The sequence below is a fragment of the Strongyloides ratti genome, scaffold srae_chrx_scaffold0000005, assembly GCF_001040885.1.
Source record: "Strongyloides ratti genome assembly S_ratti_ED321, scaffold srae_chrx_scaffold0000005".
Classification (NCBI taxonomy): Eukaryota; Metazoa; Nematoda; class Chromadorea; order Rhabditida; family Strongyloididae; genus Strongyloides; species Strongyloides ratti.
This window is the reverse complement of record NW_020171513.1, coordinates 526739-539163: the sequence shown is the minus strand read 5'-3', so window position 1 is coordinate 539163 and position 12425 is coordinate 526739. Positions and strand designations below refer to the sequence as shown.

Sequence of the window (12425 nt, the reverse complement as noted above, 5' to 3'; positions counted from 1 at the left end):
AATGCAAACATTTAAAATTATTAATTGCATGAGAAAAGTTACTTTAATAAAAGACTTTTTTTATTTTTTTTTTTTATTTTTGTAAAATTATCCTTGAACAAAATTAGTCAAAAATATAATTATTTTTATATAAATATATAATTGTAACATTAATGATTATTTTAAAATTAATTTACTTAGTAAGTTTTTATTACGCTGTGTTTATTTAAAATAAAATTATAAATTAAATGTGTCATATCTATTTCAATGAAACTTTATTAATTTTTCATGTTAAATATATACTACTTTAAATTAAACTTTTTAAGTTAAAAAAAAAATTATAAATTTAATACTTTAAAATAATAATAATAATTGTTTAATAATAAAGTCAGATTATATACTTATATACAATTTTATTAATTTATTTCTGATAAAAAAATGTATATATGAATAAAATTATTGATATTATTAAACACCTACTTAATTGATCATGTTCTGTATGATAAAACAAGATTTTCTTTATAAAATCAATGATTTATTTAGAAAATCAAAACATACACTAATATTTTAAAGTAATCTTTATAATAAAAATATATCTTTTATAGATTACTAATTGATTAATAAATGTAATATATTTATAAATAAAAATGTTTATTTTAAAAAATCATTGTAATATTTATTTTAAAAACATAATTTTAAATAAAAGATTTTTTTTTAAAAATAATTATAACAATGATTTTAAACCTAAGTATATTATAATAGGTGCTGGATCAGCTGGATGTGTATTGGTAAGTATATATAAATAAAAAAAAAATTTTTAAAATTATTTAATTTTAGGCAAATAGATTAACAGAAAATGATAATAATGGAAATGTTTTGTTAATTGAAGCAGGACCTAAAGATTATTGGTGGAATTGGAAAATACATATGCCAGCAGCATTAATGTATAATTTATGTAATGATAAATATAATTGGTATTATAATACTGTTCCGCAAAAAAATCTTAACAATAGACAAATTTATTGGCCAAGAGGAAAATTATGGGGTGGTAGTAGTTCAATAAATGCTATGTGTTATGTAAGAGGTCATCCTCAAGATTTTAATCGTTGGGATAAAGAAGGAGCAAAAGGATGGGATTATTTAGGATGTCTTCCATATTTTAAAAAAGCTCAAACACATGAATTAAGTATAGGATATAATGATCCTTTTCGTGGTTATAATGGTCCATTACATGTTAAACAAGGAGATTGTACCAATGAATTACATAAAGCATTTTTTAATGCTGGAAAAGAATTAGGATGGAAAATGTTAGATGATCAAAATGGAATTGAAACAGAAGGTTTATCAAAAATGGATATGACAATAAAAAATGGGGAAAGATATAGTGCCTCTAAAGCATATTTATGGGATTCAACTAAAAGAAAAAATTTAAAAGTTTTATCAAATACAATAGTGTTAAAAATAATTATGGATGGTAAAAAAGCAATTGGTGTTAAATGTATAAATAACAAGACAAAAGAACAATTTAATATTTATTGTGATGATTCTGTTATTTTATCTGGTGGTGCTATTAATACACCACAATTATTATTATTAAGTGGTATAGGTGATTTTGAACATTTAAAAAAGAAAAATATTCCATTAATTCATGAATTACCAGGTGTTGGATTAAATTTACAAGATCATTTAGAAATTTATGTTCAATATAAGTGTAAAAAACCTATAACATTATATAATAAAAGTAGTTGGAAATTTCCACATAATATGATAAAAAGTGGTTTACAATGGTTTATATCTAAAAATGGTGTATGTGCAAGTAGTCATCTTGAATCTGGTGGTTTTGTTAAATCATCTAATGATATTGAACATTCTGATATACAATTTCATTTTTTACCATCAACAGTTCATGATGATGGTCGAAAAAATGGAACATGTCATGGATTTCAAGTTCATGTAGGCCCAATGAGACCAAAATCTGTGGGAAAAATTCGATTAGCAGATAATAATCCACTTAATCATCCAATTATAGATCCAAATTATATGAGTCATGATGATGATTGGAAAGTATTTAGAAAATGCATAGAAATATCAAGAGAAATATTTAAACAGAAAGCATTTGATGAGTATAAAGATATTGAATTGGCACCTGGTAAAGATGTTATTGGTTATGAAAAAATTGATGATTTTATAAGAAATAAAAGTGCATCAGCTTATCATGCTTCATGTTCATGTAAAATGGGTAATGAAAATGATTATTTAAATGTTGTTAATGCAGAAACAATGAATGTTATTGGTTTAAATGGTTTAAAAATTGTTGATGCCAGTGTTATGCCATCAATTATTAGTGCAAATTTAAATGCAACTACAATTATGATAGCTGAAAAAGCTTCTGATATAATTCTTGGAAAAGAACCATTAAGAAGTGATGAAAATATTTATACAATGAATAAAAATAATTAAAATTATTATAAAAAATTTATTATTAATTATATTATTATTCTTATATATTATAAATATAATAATTGTTACTTTTTTTATTTTTCTATAATTCAGTTTCTACTTCTCTAATATCACTAAAATAATTTTCAAGGCGATCTCTGATTGTTTGACAAATAATAACTGTAGGATCTTGTGTATTATTTAAGTTACTTTCTGTTATTTTACACATTATCCCATAGCCATTATTAAATTTAATTAATTGTAAACCATAATCATTTTTTGCTATTGATGACAAGGCCACAGCAGATTTATATTTTATTCTTTCACAATATTTTGGATGTAATTCATCACTAATTAACATTAAGTTAAGAAGAATAGTAACACAATCTTTATTATATAATGTTAAATACCATCCTTGAGAAACCATTCTTGCCATAAGTGTAACCATTTGTTCATAAACAAAAATACTACAACATTTAGGTTTTTTTGTAGCTAAAACAAGCTTTTGACAGGTTTTTATTTCATGAATATATCTATTTGCTGATGGATATTGTATTGATAAATTTGATAATGCTGCAGTACATAAAAGTAACGATTCTGCACTGTCACAACATTCAATCATTTCTATAAATTAAAAATTATTACTAATTTTAATTAAATATTTTTACCTGTTAATTTAGTAATAATTTGTAATATACTTTTAATTAATGTCATACAATTACTTAATGGTGATGTAGTTAATTGTGTAAGTACTCCTGCTGCTTCAACAGAACAATCAAATGGATAATAACAAATAACATTTATAATAAAATTAAAACCATTATTTGATATTAATTGAGAACATCCTTTACTTGCACTACACAATATTGCCAAAGCTCTTAATAATAATTTTATTGTTTGATAATTTGTTGTTGGATTTGTACAATGTTGCAATAATTTTTTAACTAATTGATATTGTATAGCAACATTACATAATTCATCTGAAAATAATAATAAATATATAAAATGTTCACTAGCAATATTAAGAAGTTCATCATCATTATTTGATGTTAAAAAATATTCACAAATTATTTTAGCAAATGAATTAAATACTTCTTCTATTGTTCTTCGAAGAATTATAATAAAATAATTTGAAAATATTCTATTTTCTCCATTTTCAATTAATTCTTTTTCAACATCTATTAATAATTCTTCAATTAAATTAATATCTTCATTATTGATTATATTAATTAAATAACGATTTTTCAAAAAAGTTATTAATTGTGATGATTCAATTAATAAATTTTGACATATATATTTATTATCAATAATATACGTTAATGATGAATATATATTACTGCCAAGTTTCAATATATTATCAATAATTGCATAAATTTGTTGATATTTAACGATATAATGATATAATGATATTTTATTTAAATTTTTTTTATAATCTGTTTCAGTTGATTCTTGTCCTGAGTCAGTTGAACTTCTTGTTGAATATATAGATTTGGGTGAATTAGATGATGTATATGATTCTGTTTGTATATTATCTGTTAAAAATGATGATCCTGAATTAATATCTATAGTTGAGTAATTATTAATATTATTATTAACATGTATTAAATGATGATATGTTTTTGTTGATGGTACTTCCTCATATTGTTTATTTTTTTTTATATTGTCTGAAGAACTATTTCTACCTCTTATTACTGGTTTTCTTGTATTATTTTTATAATTTTTTAAATGTATACAATTATCATAAGATCTCATAAATGGTGTTGTTTCAACATCTTCAACATCTTCTTCTTCAACAATTCCACTTAAATTTGGAGTGCTACTACGTAAACGTAGATAATAACCTTTTTGATTTGATCGTCCATCTTTTTTATATTTTTTTTCATATCCCTCTCCCATAAATAAACGTTTACCATTAATAATTTTTCCATCAAATAATGATATATCATTACGACTCGTATATAATATTGCAACAGGTCCATTTTCATAATTTGATGTATAACAAAATTTTTCTATATTAGGATAAATATATTTATTATTTGTTATTTTCTCAAAATCACATGAATTTTTACTATCTTCTGACACTTTATATTGATCATCTTTTGAAGTTTCAAAAGAATTAATGTTTGTATCGTTTGATAAAATAGTATTATTAGGTGTGTCATAAATCTTCTCGTCATTTGTCGTTATATTGTTAATTTCTGTTGATGAAGTTGAAACAACTTTTTGTAATGATGATGTAAGTCGAGCAATACACTTTTTTGATTTATTAGTATGGTCCAATACAATAAAATCAGAATATTGAGAAATATTATTATTATCAATATTTGAAGTATTATTATTATCAATATCAAAACAAGATCGTGAAAATAAGACACATTGTATATCCATTTCACAATTTTCTTTTAAATCAATCAAATATGCTTGTGTAGAATAAATAAGTTCTTTATTAAATGTTAAATGTTCCATTTCATCATTAGATTTATTAGAAGATGGTGATTGTTTTGATATTGATAACAATGAATCGTCACCTTTCATATTCATTGTATTTTTTTGTTCTGATACATTTCCCTTTTTAGTTACTACAAAGTTATTTAAAAGTGAAGGCATGGAAAAAAAATTAAATGTATATGTGTCCAATAAAATAAATCTATAAAAAATAATTAATAATATAAAAAAATTTTAATATTTAAAATACAATTTAATAAAAAGAATATAATTTTTTTGATTATTACTATATTTGATGACAAAAATATTTTTAATTTGGGTGACAAAATTGTTTAAAATACTAAATATATTTATATATATATATAGTATGTAAATGATATATTTTAATTGTCTTTAACTGCTAATAAGTTTTCAAATGTATTGTTGAGAAGTACATTAAAATCGAACTATTTATTTATAAAGAGAAATGCTGACAGATAATTTTATTTCATTTGAAGATATTGAATTAATTACAACAATTAAACGATTGATTAAATGACTAAGTTAAAGGTTAAATTGATGTTAAATATAAAATTCTTTTTAATAATTAAAAATAAGCATTTATTAAAAAAAAATTTTTTAAAATATTATCAAAATAAAATTTTTATATTATTTTTTTTATATTCAATAAATTATTCTCATATCAATTATTGTTTATAATATTTCAAAAAGAAAATATATTATAGTCATGCATTTTTCTTAAAAATTAATAAATAATATTTAAAAAATTCAATAATTGTCAGTACAAAATATTTAAGTGATTATTAAAAGTAATCTATAAAATTTGATTTCTATAATAATTATATTAAAAAAAAAAATAATTTTCCAAATTTAAATTGTTATTTAGTAGTGACGTTCTAATAATTAACATAAACAAATTAATTCAAAGCAAATGAAAAATTTAAATAACAACATAATAAAAAATTATATAATATCTATATTACAACATTCTTTTAAAATTTATTGCGATATAAAACATTTCTAAATCAAGTATTAAAAACGATTTATCATACTTAATGATATAAGAATATTTTTTTTTTATATAAATTATTTTTATATTTATAGTTTATAAATAAAAAAAATTGTATTATTAATTATTATATACAAAGTTTTAAAGATATATGATAAAAGTTTATTTTGTCAAAATAAGGTATAATTCTTATCTTAATATAAGAAAAGTTATAAAGTATAATTTTCAACATTATACAATTGTTAATTAAATTAATATAGAAATGATTTGTTATTTAGATATTTGATTGATATTAAAGAAATACCTTGAATGTGATGCGTTGATAAAATTAAATGATATCTTACAATCTTTCTATATCAGTGTGAATTGAATAATATATGTTTGTTTATAATGAGATATTTATAATTGTTTAAATGTGTTTATCCATAATAATATTTTGTTTTATTTTTTATTTATTCATTTTTTTTGCCATAATTTCTATTAATTAGAAATTAAAGATTAATTGTTTTTTTGTCACCATTTATAACACTATCAAATTCTTCAAAAGGTAATTTTTTGTCAAAACCAGAATATTCTTCCTTATTCCATTCTGAATCACCATCTTTGTCAAATGAAGAAATAACATGATTAAAGTTAGATTTTGGTTTTAAAAGAAATTTCTTACGCAAAACATTTTCTACTTCACGTTCATTTAACTTATTATTTTTATCAATATCAAATTCCTGAAATTTATTAAATATTTTTTATATAATTTAATAAAATAGGTTAATAATTTTTATATATTATTAATATCTTTTAACTGTACCATATTTAATAATATTTTTTTTTAAAAAAAAAATTTTCTAATCATATGTTAAACTTTTTTTTTTTTAAAAAATATAATTGTTATATAAATTTACCTCAAATAATTCATTAATATAATTGGTATGATGATTTTTAAACTCTTCTTCATCTTCTTTGTGTTTATCGTAGTATTCTCCTTTAGTTACAATTCCATCACCTTAAAAATAAAATAAATATTATCAATTATTGATGTAAAATATTTTACCATTTCTATCATAAGATTCAAATTCTTCTTTTTTAATTTTTTCATAATTCATATCTGAGTGTAAAAATTCATCAAATGTTAAATTTTCATCAGCATCTTCATCAATTCTTAAAAATTTTTCCTCTAAAATATAACAAAATTTTATATAAATATTAAATAAAATAAAAATTATTAATACCTTTAGTTTCAGTATCATCTTTGTTAAAATTAATAGCTTCAACATCATCGTCATCCTCATCAATAGGAATTAATTTAAATGTTTCACATGTTATAGAGAGTATAACAAAAATTAATAAAAAAATTAAAAACTTATTCATTTTTAGGTACTACAATTTTCAAAAATATTATTAATACTAATTTTAAAAATGTATTCTATTTATATACTCAAATAAGTCGGTGTGTGGTGCTGTCACTGTAGAGGGCTGTTCCAATGCCTTTAAAATGAGCAATAGTTTTACTAAATTATAAACGCATTTTTTAAAAAATTTTTTTGTTCCTATTTAATGAATAATAACTATCAACCTCGTGTTATTTATAAGTAGTCATATTATTTAATTTGTTTATATTATAGCCATTATGTAAAACATTAATTATGTAATATATATAAAATTAGACATTTTTAATCATTATTTATATTGTTTTTTTTTTATTGCGCATATCTTAAAAAAGATAAAAGTATGTCGAAGATGGTATAAATTAATTAAAAAAAAAATGTAGAAAGTTGTTGTTTGGAATGTAATTAAGATTATCTGGATTTTTAATAATGATTAAATATTTAAATAAATGATGATTTATTATTTGTGATAAAGAAAATGATAGTTTAAAAATTTAAATGACAAATATGTTAATATAATTAATTTTGTTTGGTATGCCACGATATTATCTTTTCATGTATATGATCTTTTTTATATTAAAAATAACAAATGGAATTTTTCTTTAATTATTTCATGTTGTCACATTCCAATGTCAATTAGTCATTTAAAAATTAACATTAACTATAAAAATTTATATAATTTTATCTTTTTATCAGAAGACACTTTTTTAGTATGTTGACATCTATTTACATTATTATTATTGTTATTATTATTTTAATAGTTATTTAAAAAATTTTTTTTTTATGTTAATTGTCATCCGAACATTGATCATTATTAAAGAATCATGAAGTATAATACTTTTTTTCCATTCAATTTATATTTAAAAAAAGAAGTAATTATTTTGAATTTATGTGTAAATTGAAATAAAAAAAAAAGGAATACTACAGTAAATGAAAAATTTTAATGGAAACCACATAAAAATTTATTTAAATGAAAATAAAATAAAATAAAATCAATGATTTAATATTATATCATATTAATATTTCTGGAATCCTATCGCTATCATAAATGTTATTTTTTTTATTTTTATATAAGTAATAATACTAATTGTGACATTTTGATTTTTAAGAGTAAACAATAGAAATTTAATAACGACGGAGATAAATCAATATGACAATATAAATGATAATACAAAAACATAAATAAAAAAGAATTCACAAAATTGTCAATCATATTAGAAAAGATATTTGTAAACCCTTGTTTTTGTGAATTTATAGTAATTATAAAATTATCAAAGAGAAAAAAAAAAAAAATTCTTAACTAAAAATAAATACTCTAAATATTTTTATATAGCTTATGTATAAACGTCATTCAATTTTTCACATGATTAGGAAATTATATTACAATTTTTAATCATTAAAATATATCAATATTACTTTGAAAAATAATTAAGTAAATTTATTATTGATTAAAACTGTTATGTTTTGTACATTTTTATAAAGTAAACAAGTTAAAGGACGTTTACTTTTGCGCAACCTACAATTCAAATAATTATTTCTGACCGTTTATAAAATATTATATATATATATTAAAATAATAATAAAAAGAAGAATATAACATTAAAAGTAATATAATATATAATAAAATTACATTACAAAAAAAAGCTTAAAATATACTTTGTAATGTATCAAATTTTACAGTAATTTTAAAATAAATGATAAAATATTCTAGTACTAGATAAAAATTATAAATGATTTTTTAGGTTTTAGAGTATTATGATATCTTGAGTAAATAAGAAGTGGTTTCGGTTAACATAATATTATATAAAAATTATTATGTAGGTATGTCTGCTTTTACAGGAACCATAAAATCTGTATCAATACTGGAACTTGCTGATGCCTGAAACTTTAAAGTTATTTAATATTATTAAATTTGTTAAGCCAACAAAAAATATTAGTTTTTTTTTTAAAATATAAAATTAAATAAAGGTTAAACAAAAACAAGAAAATAAAAGCAAAACAATTTTAAAAAATTATTACATACCTGCATAACTGGAATACATGCCAAGGCAATTGTTTCATATCCTTCATAAAATGATTGGCAATCATTATCAAAAAGTAAAACACGCATACTGTAGCGTAATGGCTCACATTCAAATACTTTTTTACCAATAACTTTTGCTGAAGGTCTCGAACAAGAACATCTTGCTTCAGTTAATGTTGAAGGCAATCTCTAAAAAAATGATAATTTAATTTATTTTTTCATTACCTTTGGATTATAATTAACTATATATTCAAACTTGCATAATGCTCGTTCTCTCAATGGAGTTTCTGGTGTTATAAATGAATTATGTTTACCATTACAAGCAGATGCACCACTAGTTACTTGTTCACCATGTTTAAATCTATCTACCTAAAATAAGGTAAAAAAAAAAATAAGTTAATTATATTTAGATGGTAAATAATAAATAATAATATAAATTAATATATATTTACCTCTAATTTTAATAATGCTTGTGAATATGAAGGTACAAGTGGAGAATAATGCGAAGAATTTTTACGATGTAACCAATCTGAAAAAGATTTATGGTGATCTTGTGCTGTATAACGATAATAACATTCATCGTTTAATCTAATTTCATTATGCATTCTTCCTCTAAAATAATATAAAATATTTTATATATAATTATATAAATTTACCCTATTAATGAAAACGTGCTAAATGCCAAAAAATATATTGCAATCCAATTTTTGTATATTACATTAAGTGTCTAAAATACAATAATTTAATCAAATATATAATAAAATATGATATATATATATTATTTATGTACAAAATTATATTTTATTTATTTAATATTTTTATAAAAACTGTATACATATGTTTGAAATTTATTATTATTTTATAATTATATTTTTCTTTTAACTTACATTTTTAATAAGAAATATCATGATAATAGTCATATATAATTATTAAAATAATATCAATTTTTAAATAATTTCTTTATTTTATAATATTTATATATTTTAAGATATATAATATATATAAGCACCAAATCTATAAATAGTCTTAAAATAAAATTGTTATTCAAATAGAATAATTCCAATTAATAAGATATTAGTTGATCGGAATTTTTAAAATTCTTTTGAAATATGTATCATTAAAGTATTTAAAAATTCTTAGCATTATTTATAAATATTTAAGATGCATAAATTAAATTTGTAACAAATTTTATACCAAGTTTTAAAAATAAATAAATACTATGGTTAAATAATTAAAATTCAATGATGGTAGATTGTATTTAAAAAAAAAAGAAAAAAAAATTTGTAACATTTTTGGAAAACAAAACAAAATAATATACAAAAAAAAATATAGAAACAAATGAAAGGAATAATAATTTTTAAACTAAATTATTTGTAATAATTAAAGTTAACACAAATTTAAAATTTATTTCACATTTTAATATACATAATATAGTTTTAATTACTTTTGTTCAATTTTTTTTTCATTTATTTAATTGTTTTTTCTAAATACTTTATCTGAAAATAAAATACATAGGCGTTAACAAGTAATAAAGTTTGACATTTATTTACAGTATACAAGTAAATTACAGGTGATTATGAATAAGATGTAATGACAACCTAGACAAAAAAAAAAACAAAAAAGGTCTTACAATTTTTTTATATATTTTAAAAGTCATATTCTTTTAAAGCACTTTTATCTCTTTTATTTTAAAAAAATAAAGTGAATAATAATTATTATATTGTACAAGAAAAATAATAATAACAAAAAAAAATAAAATAAATTTTTGATATCTTAAAATATTTTAATTTGTAGTTAAGTAAAAAAAAATGAAATTATTATTAAAAGCTAGTTACCATGTAGTATAAATATATAATTAAAATTGAAGAATATAAATAATTGTAGTTTTTACCTTTAATATCTCTTTTTTCAAAATGTCTCATTTTTAAAGTACTCTATGTTTAATTTATAAAGAGAATTTTTAGATGGTAAAAGATTACTCATTTATGAGTATAAAAATTTAATAAATAATTTAATCGTTTAAGATATGTTATTAAAAATTTTAAATTTTATAGAAAATTAAATCATTTTTAGTTAATAACAATAATTATTATCATATTTATTAATATAATTCTAATTAACCCTCTTACTTATAAAAAAAATCTTTTTTGTTTTTTAAATAAAAAAAAATTTTTTTTTTAAAAGTTAATTCATCTTATTATATTTAGATAAAAATTATTGTAAATAAGAATAAAAAAAATAATTTAAAAATATAATAGTAGTAATTAAAAATATAAAAGATTTAAAAAAACTAATTTTTTCAAAGTTTAATGTAGTTTCTATAAATAGTACAAATAAAAAAAATAACTATCTTTTTTTTTAAATATATATTAAAAAATATTTCTTTAAAAGAAAACTATTTTATAATAAACGTAACTCTTAGTCATTTTTATAACACTTTATATAATTACCAATTAAATATACACTTAAAAGCTTAATACTACATTTAAAAGTTATTTATTCACACCTTCATGAAACATTTCTTTTTTTAAGTTTAACTATTCAAAAAAGGAACAAAAAAAAATTCAATCAAATAATTAAAAATAAAATAAAAAATATTAAAAATAAATAGTATTCTGAGAATTTAATTTATAAGCTATAAACTATAAAATTTTAAATGTATTTAAATATTGTTAGTTACTTTTTTATATATAAGTTTTTACTTTATTTAAATGAATATAAATAAAAGTGATTAAATTTTAAAAATAACCTTATTATTTTTTTAAAATTTTTAGGTTATATCATTTTATGATAAAATATAATATCGTAAGTTAATAATTATAGACAATGTAAAAAATGAATAATATACTTTTTTTAAAAAGGTGATATTAAAAAAAAAAGTACATTTGGTGCCAAAATAAATGTATCTTGAATAAAAATAAATACCATTTATATATTAATTTATAAAGGAAGAGGTGTAAATGAAAAATTAGATATATTTATAATGTTTGATGTATTATCAATTAGTATGACCAATGTTACGTCATTATTTTTTAAAACCATATCCTGTCCTATTATTTCTAGAAAAGTAAATGAATTAAAATTTTGTAATTGTAGAAACGTTTTTATATATTATCATTTTACAAAATTCTATTATATAATAAGAGGA

At 19.1% G+C, this 12425-nt stretch overlaps 4 protein-coding genes across 4 annotated transcripts; 1 reads left to right on the top strand and 3 right to left on the bottom strand.

The window, feature by feature from the left end:
- Window positions 1–626: 626 nt before the first annotated feature.
- On the top strand, window positions 627–2439 carry SRAE_X000230200 (Choline dehydrogenase, mitochondrial; the record flags this gene model as incomplete). Its single annotated transcript, XM_024645499.1, has 2 exons — window positions 627–767; window positions 817–2439. The coding sequence occupies 2 exons, from the start codon at window positions 627–629 to the stop codon at window positions 2437–2439; spliced, it is 1764 nt and encodes a 587-aa protein (XP_024499775.1).
- An 82-nt stretch (window positions 2440–2521) lies between these two features.
- SRAE_X000230100 (Armadillo-like helical domain and Armadillo-type fold domain-containing protein) lies at window positions 2522–5025 on the bottom strand (the record flags this gene model as incomplete). The annotated part of the gene is made up of 2 exons (XM_024645498.1): window positions 2522–3042; window positions 3087–5025. The coding sequence occupies 2 exons, from the start codon at window positions 5023–5025 to the stop codon at window positions 2522–2524; spliced, it is 2460 nt and encodes an 819-aa protein (XP_024499774.1).
- A 1338-nt stretch (window positions 5026–6363) lies between these two features.
- SRAE_X000230000 (EF-hand domain and EF-hand domain pair-containing protein) lies at window positions 6364–7237 on the bottom strand (the record flags this gene model as incomplete). The annotated part of the gene is made up of 4 exons (XM_024645496.1): window positions 6364–6594; window positions 6772–6872; window positions 6921–7043; window positions 7099–7237. The coding sequence occupies 4 exons, from the start codon at window positions 7235–7237 to the stop codon at window positions 6364–6366; spliced, it is 594 nt and encodes a 197-aa protein (XP_024499773.1).
- Window positions 7238–9067: 1830 nt separating this feature from the next.
- Window positions 9068–10185, bottom strand: SRAE_X000229900 (Interleukin-17 family-containing protein; the record flags this gene model as incomplete). Its single annotated transcript, XM_024645495.1, has 6 exons — window positions 9068–9139; window positions 9278–9466; window positions 9503–9646; window positions 9730–9889; window positions 9934–10004; window positions 10165–10185. 6 exons carry the CDS (start codon window positions 10183–10185, stop codon window positions 9068–9070), a joined length of 657 nt encoding a protein of 218 aa, XP_024499772.1.
- Window positions 10186–12425: the final 2240 nt, after the last annotated feature.